The 18,733-nt window shown below is 46.8% G+C and overlaps 1 protein-coding gene across 1 annotated transcript in view; it reads right to left on the reverse strand.

Annotated features, from left to right (window-relative positions):
• Positions 1 to 14,993, reverse strand: part of LOC139392818 (CWF19-like protein 1) — a 42,965-nt gene extending 27,972 nt beyond the window's left edge. The window contains exons 1-9 of the mRNA XM_071141097.1: positions 12,242 to 14,993; positions 11,912 to 11,996; positions 11,760 to 11,844; positions 10,275 to 10,376; positions 7,885 to 8,099; positions 5,372 to 5,487; positions 5,155 to 5,239; positions 3,527 to 3,661; positions 105 to 294 (exon numbers count right to left, since the gene is read on the reverse strand). Of these exons, the coding sequence (XP_070997198.1) occupies positions 105 to 294; positions 3,527 to 3,661; positions 5,155 to 5,239; positions 5,372 to 5,487; positions 7,885 to 8,099; positions 10,275 to 10,376; positions 11,760 to 11,844; positions 11,912 to 11,996; positions 12,242 to 12,318 (1,090 nt within the window). The 5' untranslated portion in view covers positions 12,319 to 14,993. The remainder of the gene's footprint in view (positions 1 to 104; positions 295 to 3,526; positions 3,662 to 5,154; positions 5,240 to 5,371; positions 5,488 to 7,884; positions 8,100 to 10,274; positions 10,377 to 11,759; positions 11,845 to 11,911; positions 11,997 to 12,241) is intronic.
• Positions 14,994 to 18,733: the final 3,740 nt, after the last annotated feature.

The following is an 18,733-nucleotide window of genomic DNA, read 5'->3' on the forward strand; positions in this document are numbered from 1 at the left end:
GGTGAGGGTGGGAGACGGTGAGGGTGGGAGACGGTGAGGGTGTGTGTATAAGGGTGTGGGAGGGTGTGTGTGTGTGTCTGTGAGAGCGAGGGAGGGAGACTCACGGGGCCTGCGGGGTTGTTTAGGCCTGTCTAGCTCAAAGGGCAGTCTCTGACTCTGCCGGTCTGAATCCCACGGCTGTCCTTGATTCTGCCCGTCTCCGTCTGAGGGCCTCTTCCTACCACGCCCCCCCTGGCCACGCCCCCCTCCACGCTGCTTCTTCCCCAGGTCAAAGAAGAACTGAGATGCCGGCTCCTGAGAGAGATACACACAGTATACAAAACATTTAAGAACACTTTCCATGACAGACTGACCAGGTGAATCCAGGTGAAAGCTGTGATCCCTTATTGATGTCACCTGTTAAATCCACTTCAATCAGTGTAGATGAAGGGGAGGAGACAGGTTGAAGAAGGATTTTTAAGCCTTGAGACAGTGATATGGGAATGTGTGCCATTCAGAGGGTGAATAGACAAGACAACATGTTGAAGTGTCTGAACGGGTTATGGTAGTAGGTGCCAGGAACACCGGTTTGGGTCAAGAACTGCAACGTTGCTGGTTCACACACTCAACAGTGTCCCGTGTGTATCAACCATCATCCACCACCTGAAGGACATCCGACGTGACACAACAGTGGGAAGCATTGGAGTCGACATGGGCCAGCATCCCTGTGGAACGCTTTCAACACCTTGTAGTCCACACCCGACGAATTGAGGCTGTTCCGAGGGCTAAAGGGGAGGAGCAACTCAATATGAGGAAGGTGTTCTTAATGTTTTGTCCAGTGTATATTTACAGTCTGCATTGTCAAAGCGGTGTATGTTTTCAAGGCTATTTTCTGATAATTATTCCTTATTGGAATTTGGCCTTTAGATCATGAGTGTCCTTAAGTCTTGTTTTAAATGTCTATTCAGCCCCACGGTCTGGCTTGATGCTTTGGCACCGGAAGGACGAAACAGGAAGACGATTTAGAGTTGCCCTCTCCTCTGGAGGGGAATGAGATGTGCTGCCGACCTCAAGGTAGAACGTATTGGTCTTCCCATGTCCGTCTGTCTGTTAAACCTTTTATAGTTGTTGGCCTTCTACTCTACCATGACCAAAAGTATGTGGACACCTGCTCGTCCAAAATCTCATTGCGAAATCATGGGCATTAATATGGAGTAGGTCCACCCCTTTGCTGCTAAAACAGCTTCCACTCTCCTGGGAAGGCTTTCGACTAGATGTTGGAACATTGCTGCTATAACAGCCTCCACTCTTCTGGGAAGGCTTTCCACTAGATGTTGGAACATTGCTGCTATAACAGCCTCCACTCTTCTGGGAAGGCTTTCCACTAGATGTTGGAACATTGCTGTGGGGACTTGCTTCCATTCAGCCACAAGAACATTTGTGAGGTCGGGCACTGATGTTGGGCGATTAGACCTGGCTCACAGTCGCCATTCCAATTCATCCCAAAGGTGTTTGATGGGGTTGAGGTCAGGGCTCTGACCAGGACAGTCAAGTTCTTCCACACCGATCTCTATAAAAACATTTCTGTATGGACCTCGCTTTGTGCTCGGGGGCATGGTCATGCTGAAACAGGAAAGGACCTTGCCCAAACTGTTGCCACAAAGTTGGAGGCACCGAATCATCTATAATGTACAGTGCCTTCGGAAAGTATTCTGAACCCTTGACCTTTTCAAAATTCTTATGTTACAGCCTCATTCCAAAATAAAAACAAACCTCTGCAATCTACACACAATACCCCATAATGACATAGCGAAATCAGGTTCAGACATTTTTTGCAAATGTATTAAAATAAAAAAAACAGAAATACCTTATTTACTTAAGTATTCAGACCCTTTGATATGAGACTCCAAATTGAGCTCAGGTGCATCCTGTTTCCATTGATCATCCTTGAGATGTTTCTACAACTTAAATTCAATTGATTGGACATCATTTGGAAAGGCTCACAACTGTCTATAAAAAGGTCCCACAGTTGACAGTGCATGTCAGAGCAAAAACCAAGCCATGAGGTCAAAGGAATTGTCCGTAGAGCTCCTAGACAGGATTGTGTCGAGACACAGATTTGGGGAAGGGTATCAAAAAAATGTCTGCAGTATTGAAGATCCCCAAGAACACAGTGGCCTCCATCATTCTTAAATGGAAGAAGTTTGGAACCAAGACTCTTCCTAGAGCTGGCCGCCCGGCGAAACTGAGCAATAGGGGGAGAAGAGCCTTGGTCAGGGAGGTGACCAAGAACCCGATGGTTACTCTGGCAGAGCTCCTCTGTGGAGATGGGAGAACCTTCCAGAAGGACAACCATCTCTGTAGCACTGCACCAACCAGGCCTTTATGGTAGAGTGGCCAGACTGAAGCCACTCCTCAATAAAAAGGCACATGCCTGCTGGGGGTGGCATTCAGCAGCAGGGACTGGGAGACTAGTGAAGCATGGTGGTGGCAGCATTGTGCTGTGGGGGTGTTTTTCAGCAGCAGGGACTGGGAGACTAGTCAGGATTGAGGAAAAGATGAACAGAGTAAAGTACAGAGAGATCCTTGATGAAAACTTGCTCCAGAGCGCTCAGGACATCAGACTGGGGTGAAGGTTCACCTTCTAACAGGACAACGACCCTAAGCACACAGCCAAGACAACCCAGGAGTGGCTTCGGGACAAGTCTCTGGATGTCGAGTGGCCCAGGCAGAGCCCGGGAATTTAACCCAATCAAACATCTCTGGAGAGACCTGAAAATAGCTGTGCAGCGACACTCCCCATTCAACCTGACCGAGCTGGAGAGGATCTGCTGAGAAGAATGGGAGAAACTCCCCCAAATACAGGTGTGCCAAGCTTGTAGCATCATACCCAAGAAGACACTAGGCTGTAATCTGACAGAGGTGCTTCAACAAAAGTACTGAGTAAATGGTCTGAATACTTATGTAAATGTGATATTTCTGTTTATTTCATTATAAATTAGCAAACATGGAAACCCATTTCATGAAGCTCCCGGCGAACAGTTCTTGTGCTGACGTTGCTTCCAGAGGCAGTTAGGAACTCGGTAGTGAGTGCTGCAGCCGAGAACAGAGGGTTTTTACACGCTACATGTTTCAGCACTCGGCAGTCCCTTTCTGTGAGCTGGTGTGGACCACCACTTCACGGCTGAGCCATTACTGCTCCTAGACTTCACAATAACAGCACTTACAGTTGAAGGTGGCAGCTCTAGCAGCGCAGAAATTTGACAAACTGACTTGTTGGAAAGGTGGCATCCTATGACGGTGCCACGTTGAAAGTCACTGAGCTCTTCAGTAAGGCCATTCTACTGCCGATATCAGTCTATGGAGATTGCATGGCTGTGTGCTCCATTTAATACACGTCAGCAACAGCCGAAATAGACGAATACACTCATTTGAAGGGGTGTGGACATATACTCGTCTCTATACAGTGTCTTAGTTGTTGGCCTTTGTTTAGCATGAAGATCCAAACCCTGAGAGGTTTTCAGATCCTAAGAGTGTGTGTGAGTACCTGGACAGTAGGGTCAGAGAGAGTGTTCTCTCTAACCATCCTGCTGTAAGGGCTCTCAGTGACATCCTGAGGCTGCTTGACCAGTTCTGATGCCTCCATGCTTTTCATCGGGATAATGTTGAAGGCATACAGGTACTGGAGAGAGAAAGAGAGACAATATTAACCCCTAAGCCAGCTCAGATGCCTCCCTGCTCCTCACTATGTTGAACCCATCCTGGTACTAGAGAAAGATACACAATATTAACCCCTAAGCCAGCTCAGATGCCTCCCTGCTCCTCACTATGTTGAACCCATCCTGGTACTAGAGAGAGATACACAGATACATAGAGGTTCTACATACAATATGTCCTTGTTTTTTAAAGAAAAGCAAAATTTTTGTCCATTAAAATAACATCAAATTGATCAGAAATACAGTGTAGACATTGTTAATATAGTAAATGACTATTGTAGCTGGAAACTGCTGATTTTTTTATGGAATATCTACACAGGCGTACAGGGGCCCATTATCAGGAACCATCCCTCCTGTGTTCCAATGGCACGTTGTGTTAGCTAATCCACGTTTATCATTTTAAAAGGCTAATTGATCATTAGAAAACCATTTTGCAATTATGTTATCACAGCTGAAAACTGTTGTACTGATTAAAGAAGCAGTAAAACTGGCCTTCTTTAGACTAGTTGAGTATCTGGAGAAACAGCATTTGTGGGTTCGATTACAGGCTCAAAATGGCCAGAAACAAAGCACTTTCTACTGAAACTCGTCAGTCTATTCTTGTTCTGAGAAATTAAGGCTATTCCATGCGCGAAATTGGCAAGAAACTGAAGATCTCGTACAATGCTGTGTTCTACTCCCTTCACAGAACAGCGCAAACTGGCTCTAAACAGAATAGAAAGAGGAGTGGGAGGCCCCGGTGCACAACAGAGCAAGAATATTAGAGTGTCTAGTTTGGGAAACAGACGCCTCACAAGTCCTCAACTGGCAGCTTCATTAAATAGTACCCGCAAAACATCAGCCTCAACGTCAACAGTGAAGAGGCGACACCGGGATGCTGCCTTCTGGCCAACAAAAAAAAATATTAAGATGGGCAAATGAACACAGACACTGGACAGAGGAACTGTGGTGTTTGGGGGTACTATTTAATGAAGCTGCCAGTGGTCAACAGCATCCTCCACTACAGAGAGGGGAGTGGTCAACAACATCCTCCACTACAGAGAGGGGAGTGGTCAACAGCATCCTCCACTACAGAGAGGGGAGTGGTCAATAACATCCTCCACTACAGAGAGGGGAGTGGTCAACAACATCCTCCACTACAGAGAGGGGAGTGGTCAATAACATCCTCCACTACAGAGAGGGGAGTGGTCAACAACATCCTCCACTACAGAGAGGGGAGTGGTCAACAACATCCTCCACTACAGAGAGGGGAGTGGTCAATAATATCCTCCACTACAGAGAGGGGAGTGGTCAATAACATCCTCCACAACAGAGAGGGGAATGGTCAACAACATCCTCCACTACAGAGAGGGGAGTGGTCAACAACATCCTCCACAACAGAGAGGGGAGTGGTCAATAATATCCTCCACTACAGAGAGGGGAGTGGTCAATAACATCCTCCAATACAGTGAGACCTCACCTTTCTCTTCTCTGGGTTGTTGACGGTTGCCAGGGCGATAAATCTGCTGACGTGCTGAGTATTCTCCTGAAGAACAACATGATTCCTACACAAAAACACACACACACACACGCACACACACGTTAACGCCCTCTACCGCAGCAAAGTGGTAGTATGGTAGTTTATATACAGTGTGAATTACCCTGTAAGGTTGTGTTGTGTGTGTGATAGTGTGTACCTGTAAGGTAGTCTCTCATAGTGAACTCCTTCTACCGCAGCAAAGTGGTAGCGAGGCTTCAGCTTGTAAGCCAGGTGGGAGATGGAGGTCGTTCCACAGAACTTAGTGTTGACTTCCTGAAACAAAGAAAAGTTTAGTTTAAAATAAACAACACTGTTTAGCTGGGTCAAACACACAGCATCTGAGGCTGCTAGCTATTGGGTAGCGGGGCTAGTTAGAGGGTAGCGGGGCTAGTTAGAGGGTAGCGGGGCTAGTTAGAGGGTTGTTAGAGGGTAGTGGGGCTAATTAGAGGGTAGCGGGGCTAGTTAGAGGGTAGCAGGGCTAGTTAGAGGGTAGCAGGGCTAGTTAGAGGGTTGTTAGAGGGTAGCGGGGCTAGTTAGAGGGTAGCAGGGCTAGTTAGAGGGTAGCGGGGCTAGTTAGAGGGTAGCGGGGCTAGTTAGAGGGTTGTTAAAGGGTAGCGGGGCTAGTTAGAGGGTTGTTAGAGGGTAGTGGGACTAGTTAGAGGGTTGTTAAAGGGTAGCGGGGGTTGTTGGAAGGTTGTTAGAGGGTAGCGGGGGTTGTTAGAGGGTAGCGGGGCTAGTTAGAGGGTTGTTAAAGGGTAGCGGGGCTAGTTAGAGGGTTGTTAGAGGGTAGCGGGGCTAGTTAAAGGGTTGTTAGAGGGTAGCGGGACTAGTTAGAGGGTTGTTAGAGGGTAGCGGGGCTAGTTAGAGGGTAGCGGGGCTAGTTAGAGGGTTGTTAGATGGTAGTGGGCTAGTTAGAGGGTAGCGGGGCTAGTTAAAGGGTTGTTAGAGGGTAGTGGGGCTAATTAAAGGGTTGTTAGAGGGTAGCGGGGCTAGTTAGAGGATAGCGGGGCTAGTTAAAGGGTTGTTAGAGGGTAGCAGGGCTAGTTAGAGGGTTGTTAGAGGGTAGCGGGGCTAGTTAAAGGATTGTTAGAGGGTAGCAGGGCTAGTTAGAGGGTAGCAGGGCTAGTTAGAGGGTTGTTAGATGGTAGTGGGCTAGTTAGAGGGTAGTGGGCTAGTTAGAGGGTTGTTAGAGGGTAGCGGGGGTTGTTATAGGGTTGTTAGAGGGTAGCGGGGGTTGTTAGAGGGTAGCGGGGGTAGTTAAGAGGGTTGTTAGAGGGTAGCAGGGCTAGTTAAAGGGTTGTTAGAGGGTAGCGGGGCTAGTTAAAGGGTTGTTAGAGGGTAGTGGGGCTAGTTAGAGGGGTAGTGAGGTTAGACGGAGGGGGGGGGTAGTGAGGTTAGACGGAGGGGGTGTGGTAGTGAGGTTAGACGGAGGGGGTGTGGTAGTGAAGTTAGACGGAGGGGGGGGGGGGGGGGGGTAGTGAGGTTAGACGGAGGGGGGGGGGGTAGTGAGGTTAGACGGAGGGGGGGGGGGGGGTAGTGAGGTTAGACGGAGGAGGGGGGGTAGTGAGATTAGACGGAGGGGGGGTAGTGAGGTTAGACGGAGGGGGGGTAGTGAGGTTAGACGGAGGGGGGGTAGTGAGGTTAGACGGAGGGGGTGTGGTAGTGAGGTTAGACGGAGGGGGTGTGGTAGTGAGGTTAGACGGAGGGGGTGTGGTAGTGAGGTTAGACGGAGGGGGTGTGGTAGTGAGGTTAGACGGAGGGGGTGTGGTAGTGAGGTTAGACGGAGAGGGGGTAGTGAGGTTAGACGGAGGGGGGGTATTGAGGTTAGACGGAGGAGGGGGGGTAGTGAGATTAGACGGGGGGGGGGGGGGGGTAGTGAGGAGGGGGGTAGTGAGGTTAGACGGAGGGTGGGGGGATAGTGAGGTTAGACGGAGGGGGGATAGTGAGGTTAGACGGGGGGGGGGGGGGGGTAGTTAGGTTAGACGGAGGGTGGGGGGATAGTGAGGTTAGACGGGGGGGGATAGTGAGGTTAGACGGGGGGGGGATAGTGAGGTTAGACGGAGGGGGGGTAGTGAGGTTAGACGGGGGGGGGGGGTATTGAGGTTAGACGGGGGGGTAGTGAGGTTAGACGGGGGGGGGGGGTAGTGGGGGGGGGGGGTAGTAAGGAGGGGGTAGTGAGGTTACACGGAGGGTGGGGGGACAGTGAGGTTAGACGGAGGGGGGGACAGTGAGGTTAGACGGGGGGGTAGTGAGCTTAGACGGAGGGGGGGGATAGTGAGGTTAGACGGAGGGTGGGGGGATAGTGAGGTTAGTTAGGTTAGACGGAGGACGGGTAGTTAGGTTAGACGGAGGACGGGTAGTTAGGTTAGACGGAGGACGGGTAGTTAGGTTAGACGGAGGACGGGTAGTTAGGTTAGACGGAGGACGGGTAGTTAGGTTAGACGGAGGACGGGTAGTTAGGTTAGACGGAGGACGGGTAGTTAGGTTAGACGGAGGACGGGTAGTCAGGTTAGACGGAGGACGGGTAGTCAGGTTAGACGGAGGACGGGTAGTCAGGTTAGACGGAGGACGGGTAGTCAGGAGCTGATGAGGGTAGTCAGGTGCTGATGAGGGTAGTCAGGTGCTGATGAGGGTAGTCAGGTGCTGATGAGGGTAGTTGGAGTGTCTTACGGGGCTGTTGGCGTACTGCCAGACTCCGCGGGGCCACTGTGATGTCAGCAGGATGTCCACTCCTCTGAACTGGTTGTTGCTAATCAGTGGCTCCACCAGCTGAGTGAGGTCTTTAGGAGAGAAGCAGTGAGCTGGAGTCGGATCCTGCTGCCCCTCACGACCACTCACATATGCTATCTGCAGGCCTGACGCCCCAGTGAAAACGCCACGACGACCTGACACACATAGTGAGGGAGAGAGTGTGAGTGTGTGAGTAAGTGAGAAATTGAGAGAGATATACAGTGCCTTGCGAAAGTATTCGGCCCCCTTGAACTTTGCGACCTTTTGCCACATTTCAGGCTTCAAACAAAGATATAAAACTGTATTTTTCTGTGAAGAATCAACAACAAGTGGGACACAATCATGAAGTGGAACGACATTTATTGGATATTTCAAACTTTTTTAACAAATCAAAAACTGAAAAATTGGGCGTGCAAAATTATTCAGCCCCTTTACTTTCAGTGCAGCAAACTCTCTCCAGAAGTTCAGTGAGGATCTCTGAATGATCCAATGTTGACCTAAATGACTAATGATGATAAATACAATCCACCTGTGTGTAATCAAGTCTCCGTATAAATGCACCTGCACTGTGATAGTCTCAGAGGTCCGTTAAAAGCGCAGAGAGCATCATGAAGAACAAGGAACACACCAGGCAGGTCCGAGATACTGTTGTGAAGAAGTGTAAAGCCGGATTTGGATACAAAAAGATTTCCCAAGCTTTAAACATCCCAAGGAGCACTGTGCAAGCGATAATATTGAAATGGAAGGAGTATCAGACCACTGCAAATCTACCAAGACCTGGCCGTCCCTCTAAACTTTCAGCTCATACAAGGAGAAGACTGATCAGAGATGCAGCCAAGAGGCCCATGATCACTCTGGATGAACGGCAGAGATCTACAGCTGAGGTGGGAGACTCTGTCCATAGGACAACAATCAGTCATATATTGCACAAATCTGGCCTTTATGGAAGAGTGGCAAGAAGAAAGCCATTTCTTAAAGATATCCATAAAAAGTGTTGTTTAAAGTTTGCCACAAGCCACCTGGGAGACACACCAAACATGTGGAAGAAGGTGCTCTGGTCAGATGAAACCAAAATTGAACTTTTTGGCAACAATGCAAAACGTTATGTTTGGCGTAAAAGCAACACAGCTGAACACACCATCCCCACTGTCAAACATGGTGGTGGCAGCATCATGGTTTGGGCCTGCTTTTCTTCAGCAGGGACAGGGAAGATGGTTAAAATTGATGGGAAGATGGATGGAGCCAAATACAGGACCATTCTGGAAGAAAACCTGATGGAGTCTGCAAAAGACCTGAGACTGGGACGAAGATGTCTTCCAACAAGACAATGATCCAAAACATAAAGCAAAATCTACAATGGAATGGTTCAAAAATAAACATATCCAGGTGTTAGAATGGACAAGTCAAAGTCCAGACCTGAATCCAATCGAGAATCTGTGGAAAGAACTGAAAACTGCTGTTCACAAATGCTCTCCATCCAACCTCACTGAGCTCGAGCTGTTTTGCAAGGAGGAATGGGAAAAAATGTCAGTCTCTCGATGTGCAAAACTGATAGAGACATACCCCAAGCGACTTACAGCTGTAATCGCAGCAAAAGGTGGCGCTACAAAGTATTAACTTAAGGGGGCTGAATAATTTTGCACGCCCAATTTTTCAGTTTTTGATTTGTTAAAGTTTGAAATATCCAATAAATGTCGTTCCACTTCATGATTGTGCCCCACTTGTTGTTGATTCTTCACAAAAAAATACAGTTTTATATCTTTATGTTTGAAGCCTGAAATGTGGCAAAAGGTCGCAAAGTTCAAGGGGGCCGAATACTTTCGCAAGGCACTGTATGTTGTGGTCAAGCCTGTGAAACAGCAGTGAAAATACAGAGCAGTATTACCCAGGTAGGGTCAGAGGTCAGAGTCTACTCTTACCCAGGTAGGGTCAGAGTCTACTCTTACCCAGGTAGGGTCAGAGGTCAGAGTCTACTCTTACCCAGGTAGGTGATGTCAGTCTACTCAGGGTCAGAGTCTACTCTTACCCAGGTAGGTGATGTCAGTCTACTCAGGGTCAGAGTCTACTCTTACCCAGGTAGGTGATGTCAGTCTACTCAGGGTCAGAGTCTACTCTTACCCAGGTAGGTGATGTCAGTCTACTCAGGGTCAGAGGTCAGAGTCTACTCTTACCCAGGTAGGTGATGTCAGTCTACTCAGGGTTAGGGGTCAGAGTCTACTCTTACCCAGGTAGGTGATGTCAGTCTACTCAGGGTTAGGGGTCAGAGTCTACTCTTACCCAGGTAGGTGATGTCAGTCTACTCAGGGTCAGGGGTCAGAGTCTACTCTTACCCAGGTAGGTGATGTTGTCTGCCAGCTCACAGCCGTCAGCACTGGGGAAGAAGCGGAGGGTTTCCTGGCTGGCTGCTCCCAGGATGTAGGTGTGGATGGGAGCTGCAACAACAAAGTCAAAACAATGCCGTTCCTAACTCCAGACCCACAATGCCGTTCCTAACTCCAGACCCACAATGCAGTTCCTAACTCCAGACCCACAATGCCGTTCCTAACTCCAGACCCACAATGCCGTTCCTAACTCCAGACCCACAATGCCGTTCCTAACTCCAGACCCACAATGCCGTTCCTAACTCCAGACCCACAATGCCGTTCCTAACTCCAGACCCACAATGCCGTTCCTAACTCCAGACCCACAATGCCGTTCCTAACTCCAGACCCACAATGCCGTTCCTAACTCCAGACCCACAATGCCGTTCCTAACTCCAGACCCACAATGCAGTTCCTAACTCCAGACCCACAATGCCGTTCCTAACTCCAGACCCACAATGCCGTTCCTAACTCCAGACCCACAATGCCGTTCCTAACTCCAGACCCACAATGCAGTTCCTAACTCCAGACCCACAATGCCGTTCCTAACTCCAGACCCACAATGCAGTTCCTAACTCCAGACCCACAATGCCGTTCCTAACTCCAGACCCACAATGCAGTTCCTAACTCCAGACCCACAATGCCGTTCCTAACTCCAGACCCACAATGCAGTTCCTAACTCCAGACCCACAATGCCGTTCCTAACTCCAGACCCACAATGCCGTTCCTAACTCCAGACCCACAATGCCGTTCCTAACTCCAGACCCACAATGCCGTTCCTAACTCCAGACCCACAATGCCGTTCCTAACTCCAGACCCACAATGCCGTTCCTAACTCCAGACCCACAATGCCGTTCCTAACTCCAGACCCACAATGCCGTTCCTAACTCCAGACCCACAATGCCGTTCCTAACTCCAGACCCACAATGTCGTTCCTAACTCCAGACCCACAATGCAGTTCCTAACTCCAGACCCACAATGCCGTTCCTAACTCCAGACCCACAATGCCGTTCCTAACTCCAGACCCACAATGCCGTTCCTAACTCCAGACCCACAATGCCGTTCCTAACTCCAGACCCACAATGCAGTTCCTAACTCCAGACCCACAATGCAGTTCCTAACTCCAGACCCACAATGCAGTTCCTAACTCCAGACCCACAATGCCGTTCCTAACTCCAGACCCACAATGCCGTACCTAACTCCAGACCCACAATGCCGTACCTAACTCCAGACCCACAATGCCGTTCCTAACTCCAGACCCACAATGCCGTTCCTAACTCCAGACCCACAATGCAGTTCCTAACTCCAGACCCACAATGCCGTTCCTAACTCCAGACCCACAATGCAGTTCCTAACTCCAGACCCACAATGCAGTTCCTAACTCCAGACCCACAATGCCGTTCCTAACTCCAGACCCACAATGCAGTTCCTAACTCCAGACCCACAATAGGTTACCTTTCTTTGCTCCAGATTTGTACTCCTGCCATTCAGCCTGAGCTCCTGGAGACGAACCGAAGAAGTTTCCTACACACAGCAGCAGCTGCAGAGAGAATAGGAGATGACATACTGATAGGATGTGCGAGTGTGTTTGTGTGGTGAGGACTTACATCAAACTGCCCGCTCTTCTTCTGGATGGTCCGGACGCGGTTAAACACAGCATTAATGCTTCCTTCTACATCACCACATGCGAGGCTGGAATAGATTAAACAGTATTGAAATTGTAGCTAGCTAGTTATGTGCATTATTTATTCAAACAGCAAGTGTACTTTCTCATGAAGAAACTGGACAACTTGACAATCGTAGCCATCTAGTTACCTACACGGCTTGTTGTGGTTTACTCTCACTGCTAGGTCGTTTTATTAGGTTATAACTTTGACCGTTACTACCAAAAGTTAGGGGAAGATAATAAATAACTATGAGTTATAACTGTAACTTACATCTTCAACGGTTTCTCCCCCATTACGGCAAAAGTAGACTCTTGTTGCGTAGTCTGCCAGCTCAGGTCTCTGGGCATGCAGCCGGAGACGCTGTGCGTCGACAATATTCCTCCCCCTTTGTTGCGGACAAAATAAACCTCCCCATCTTCATAAAACCATTTCTGGTTATTAGTAAATTAACACAGAACCATGCAAACACAACGGTTATTATTGAGCAAATACGTGATTTGTATAGGCACTTTGCCCCCCGACATGATGGAGTTTTTTTAAAACAAAAAAAATCCTTTATACCGGAAATGATTCTATTCGGATGGACAGACAATCATCCGGGTAGCCAGATATTTAGTGTTGTCACCCAAATAAATCATAAAGAAATGTCATTTTGTGTTGTCCTTTGGCATTTTGGAGACATGCTTTAGTTGGACACCTTCAGTTTTGAACCAAAGCGACTATACAACTGCCTTGTTGCCTCTCATATCTGGCAACCAGTGTCGTCACTGGTTACCACAGCCACAAAGTTATAATTGTCTATCGTAAAAATGCATACTTTTTGTTGTTGCTTTTTGGTCTTATTCTAAAGTCAGATATGCGGTTAACGTTAGGATTACGATTTAAATGAGATACATTGTAGAATTAGGCATGACTGCGTTTTGTGGCTGTGGTAACTAGTGATAACCGGACCAAATACTCTTCTCCTTCCTGAATCCTGGAATTTGACTCTTTCCCGGAGGTGCCCTGTCCAAAACACGAAGTAGGTGACCAAAAAAACATCTCAAATTCAGGGGAAAGGCTATCCGGACACCCCTGACCTGCAAAGAATGAGATGTATTTGATTTATCTCGCCAGTAAGCTGACGTGCTAGCTAGTGAACAGTATGTGCTATGACTGACGTTAGTTAGTAGCACAGCGCCCCGGAAACCGCTCAAAGTCGGTCTGTAATGTCATAATGTAACGTTGTGGCAGAGAACAGCACAAACAACCTGCCTGAATACTTAGTGCTAGGACCACCATGACTGGGTGCATCTCATTCCTAGTAACGTTAGCTAGTTGGCTTTCTTCACTGGTCTCTTCTCCTCTCATGCACTGATCAGGGGCTAAACGCATTTACTGAGCTAGCAACCCCACATGATATTCACAACAAGCTACATGGTATTCACAACAAGCTACATGGTATTCACAGCTACCCTACACGATATTTACAGCTACCCTACATGATATTCACAACCAGCTACATGATATTCACAACAAGCTACATGATATTCACAGCTACCCCACATGATATTCACAACAAGCTACATGGTATTCACAGCTACCCCACATGATATTCACAACAAGCTACATGGTATTCACAGCTACCCCACATGATATTCACAACAAGCTACATGGTATTCACAACAAGCTACATGATATTCACAGCTACCCCACATGATATTCACAACAAGCTACATGATATTCACAGCTACCCCACATGATATTCACAACAAGCTACATGGTATTCACAACAAGCTACATGATATTCACAACAAGCTACATGGTATTCACAGCTACCCCACATGATATTCACAACAAGCTACATGGTATTCACAACAAGCTACATGGTATTCACAACAAGCTACATGATATTCACAACAAGCTACATGGTATTCACAACAAGCTACATGATATTCACAGCTACCCCACATGATATTCACAACAAGCTACATGATATTCACAGCTACCTCAAATCAAATTGATTTATATAGCCCTTCGTACTATGAGGATTCTGTGTTATGCACTATAGCCCGTTACCATATATGTGATTGAATATTATCTGCTGTTGGCTTGTGTGGATGTATGTATGTGTTTTGCAACATAGCTGACTTGAAACATTGTTAACAGTTTCAGGGCCATGGGCCTTTCTCATGATGGAAAAATACAGAATAACATGAAGACAGGAACTGTGCAATGAGTTGGGGGGGCACATTCAGAACGCAGTGTTGCGAGAACAAACGGTCTTTTGTTAGATAACAGGAGCCAGGTGCGAGATAACGGTATCGAGCATGAGCGCATAGATATTCTTCACAGCAAGTTACATCTATCAACTGGAGCGCCCGGGGGCTGGTACCAGCTCGTACGACAACAATCAACGATAGGCTGGGTGAGTCTAAACCACGCCCAGTCTCTACTCTGGCTCGGAAGCAGGAACTACTACTGTCATCAGGGTATATTATAATATCTTTGTCAGGAACAAGTCAGTTCTCTGTTTTGCCCTGCGAGGTGGGACAGAGAGCCCGTATATACGAAAATTGCATTTACCACTTATTGCTTAGCTAATAAAAAATACATAGCATACAATCGGTGACTCATTGTCATATTTATCCTGATACCAGATTCGAATTGACGCAAATCTAACAGTACATCAGCTGATATCTCAAAGTGCTGTACAGAAACCCAGCCTAAAACCCCAAACAGCAAGCAATGCAGGTGTAGAAGCACAGTGGCCAGGAAAAACTCCCTAGAAAGGCCAAAACCTAGGAAGAAACCTAGAGAGGAACCAGGCTATGTGGGGTGGCCAGTCCTCTTCTGGCTGTGCTGGGTAGAGATTATAACAGAACATGGCTAAGATGTTCAAATGTTCATAAATGACCAGCATGGTCAAATAAAAATAAGACAGAACAGTTGAAACTGGAGCAGCAGCACGGCCAGGTGGACTGGGGACAGCAAGGAGTCATCATGTCAGGTAGTCCTGAGGCATGGTCCTAGGGCTCAGGTCCTCCGAGAGAGAGAAAGAAAGAGAGAATTAGAGAGAGCACACTTAAATTCACACAGGACACCGAATAGGACAGGAGAAGTACTCCAGATATAACTAACTGACCCTAGCCCCCGACACATAAACTACTGCAGCATAAATACTGGAGGCTGAGACAGGAGGGGTCAGGAGACACTGTGGCCCCATCCGAGGACACCCCCGGACAGGGCAAACAGGAAGGATATAACCCCACCCACTTTGCCAAAGCACAGCCCCCACACCACTAGAGGGATATCTTCAACCACCAACTTACCATCCTGAGACAAGGCCGAGTATAGCCCACAAAGATCTCCGCCACGGCACAACCCAAGGGGGGGCGCCAACCCAGAATACCCCACATGATATTCACAGCTACCCCACATGATATTCACAACAAGCTACATGATATTCACAGCTACCCCACATGATATTCACAACAAGCTACATGGTATTCACAGCTACCCTACATGATATTCACAACAAGCTACGTGATATTATCTGCTACCCTACATGGTATACACAGCTACCCAACATGATATTCACAACAAGCTACATGATATTCACTGCTACCCTACATGGTATTCACAGCTACCCTACATGGTATTCACAGCTACCCTACATGATATTCACAGCTACCCTACATGATATTCACAGCTACCCTACATGATATTCACAGCTACCTACATGGTATTCACAGCTACCCTACATGATATTCACAGCTACCCTACATGGTATTCACAACAAGCTACATGATATTCACTGCTACCCTACATGGTATTCACAGCTACCTACATGGTATTCACAGCTACCCTACATGATATTCACAGCTACCTACATGGTATTCACAGCTACCCTACATGATATTCACAGCTACCCTACACGATATTCACAGCTACCCTACATGGTAATCACAGCTACCCTACATGGTATTCACAGCTACCCTACATGATATTCACAACAAGCTACATGATATTCACAGCTACCCTACATTGTATTCACAGCTACCCTACATGATATTCACTGCTACCCTACATGGTATTCACAGGCTGAGCTAGCTACATGGTATTCACAGGTACCTTCTCCGCTATGCAATCTGGTTTCCGAGCTGGTCATGGGTGCACCTCAGCCACCCTCAAGGTCCTAAATGATATCATAACCGCCATCGATGAGAGACAATACTGTGCAGCTGTATTCATCGACCTGGCCAAGGCTTTCGATTCTGTCAATCACCACATTCTTATCGGCAGACTCAACAGCCTTGGTTTCTCAAATGACTGCCTCGCCTGGTTCACCAACTACTTCTCAGACAGAGTTCAGTGTGTCAAATCGGAGGGCCTGTTGTCCGGATCTCTGGCAGTCTCTATGGGGGTGCCACAGGGTTCAATCCTCAGGGCGACTCTTTTCTCTGTATATATCAATGATGTTCCTCTTGCTGCTGGTGATTCTCTGATCCACCTCTACGCAGATGACGCCATTTTGTATACTTATGGCTCTTCTTTGGACACTGTGTTAACTAACCTCCAGACGAGCTTCAATGCCAGACAACTCTCCTTCCGTGGCCACCAACTGCTCTTAAATGCAAGTAAAACTAAATGCATGCTCTTCAACCGATCGCTGTCCACACCTGTCCGCCTGTCCAGCATCACTACTCTGGACGGTTCTGACTTAGAATATGTGGACAACTACAAATACTTAGGTGTGTGCTTAGACTGTAAACTCTCCTTCCAGACTCACATCAAACATCTCCAATCCAAAATTAAATCTAGAATTGGCTTCCTATTTCTCAACAAAGCATCCTTCACTCATGCTGCCAAACATAGTCTCGTAAAACTGACTATCCTACCGATCCTTGACTTCGGCGATGTAATTTACAAAATAGCCTCCAACACTCTACTCAGACTGCATCCAATTTGCTATCACAGTGCCATCCATTTTATCACCAAAGCCCCATATACTACCCACTACTGCGGCCTGTATGCTCTCGTTGGCTGGCCCTCGCTTCATATTCGTCGCCAAACCCACTGGCTCCAGGTCATCTATAAGTCTTTGCTAGGTAAATCCCTGCCTTATCTCAGCTCACTGGTCACCATAGCAGCACCCACCCGTAGTACGTGCTCCAGCAGGTATATTTCACTGGTCACCCCCAAAGCCAATTCCTCCTTCGGCCGCCTTTAAAGTATATAACTGCCTTAATGTTGCTGGACCTCAGGAAGAGTAGCTGCTGCCGTGGCAGGAACTAATGGGGATCCATAATAAACCCCAGGAAGAGTAGCTGCTGCCTTGGCAGGAACTAATGAGGATCCATAATAAACCTCAGGAAGTGTAGCTGATGCCTTGGCAGGAACTAAATGGGATCCTTAATTATAACATGCACACGAGAGAACAAGAGATGGAAAATATAATAAATCATATTTCAGTTAATCTATCCTTTCAAATCCTCTGTTAAAGCCTTATTATATTTACACAAATAAAATCTATTGAATTGTAATACTGTGTCCCTTGATGTATTTTCTCCAAGCTTTCCTTCCAATAAATCACAATCAAATGCCTTATTCCACTTGGTATTTGATGGGATCAGGTGTGTGTCTGAGCTGATTGCCAGCTGCAAATGAGTTAACACAGAATCCTCCATAATACAATATTTAACACAGAATCCTCCATAATACAATATTTATTATTTATCAAATATGTGATTTCTATATACTTTCTCTCCTACATGTTGGAGCTCTTTCAAAAATCGTTTATAGCGAAAATGATTATAGTCAGATGACTGACAATAGAGCAATGTGAATGCTCCGGGTTGCCAGATAAGTACATTTTTTGCAAATGTATAGGTGTAAAGGTTGTCCCACTACAAAATCATAAACAAATGTTCCATTTTATTTTGTTGATAGGGTAGCCTAGTGGTTAGAGCGTTGGTCTAGTAACCGGAAGGTTGCAAGTTCAAACCCCCGAGCTGACAAGGTACAAATCTGTCGTTCTGCCCCTGAACAGGCAGTTAACCCACTGTTCCTAGGCCGTCATTGAAAATAAGAATTTGTTCTTAACTGACTTGCCTAGTTAAATAAAGGTAAAATAAAAAAATAAATATCCGTTAACAGTTTGGAGACCTTTAGTTTGTTGGACACCTTTAGATTTGAACCAAAGCAAAGATTGTCTTTTATATTGACAATATAGTCGATTGACTGCTCTTACAATGGAAATACATGTCCTAAAAGATGGAAGGCAGATGGGAGGAGGAAAGATCAGTAGGACCATTATAGCCAATGAGAGGGAAAATACCGGTGAACAACAGGCCATAGAGAGAGATAGAGGACTCATCTTTGTATCTGTGCCATTGTAGCATCTGTGACAGCATGGGCATCGCCATTAAGGCCATCTCCATTTTAAAGTAGTCAATTTTATTCTCCATATGCTGATTGCCTTCAACTAATAGAAATCCCCACCCAGTTGACTAATTTAAAATCCCTCAATGGCAATGTCATTTTTTAAAGTTGCTGAAATGCGACACTTCCACCTATATCAGTGCATTGGTAACACTTTAGGTCAACCATTACGAAACGTATATTGAATCAAATAAGCCTCACATAGCAAATTAGCAATTACCTTTTTTGTTGACCAAATTTGACACTCATTGGCCTCTATATGAACATTTCTCAATTCGTATTCTTATTTATCGTGGACAGATTTCGGGCGAAGTAAAACGTCTCACTTTGCCTCTTCCT

The sequence above is a fragment of the Oncorhynchus clarkii genome, chromosome 33 (assembly GCF_045791955.1).
Source record: "Oncorhynchus clarkii lewisi isolate Uvic-CL-2024 chromosome 33, UVic_Ocla_1.0, whole genome shotgun sequence".
Taxonomy (NCBI): domain Eukaryota; kingdom Metazoa; phylum Chordata; class Actinopteri; order Salmoniformes; family Salmonidae; genus Oncorhynchus; species Oncorhynchus clarkii.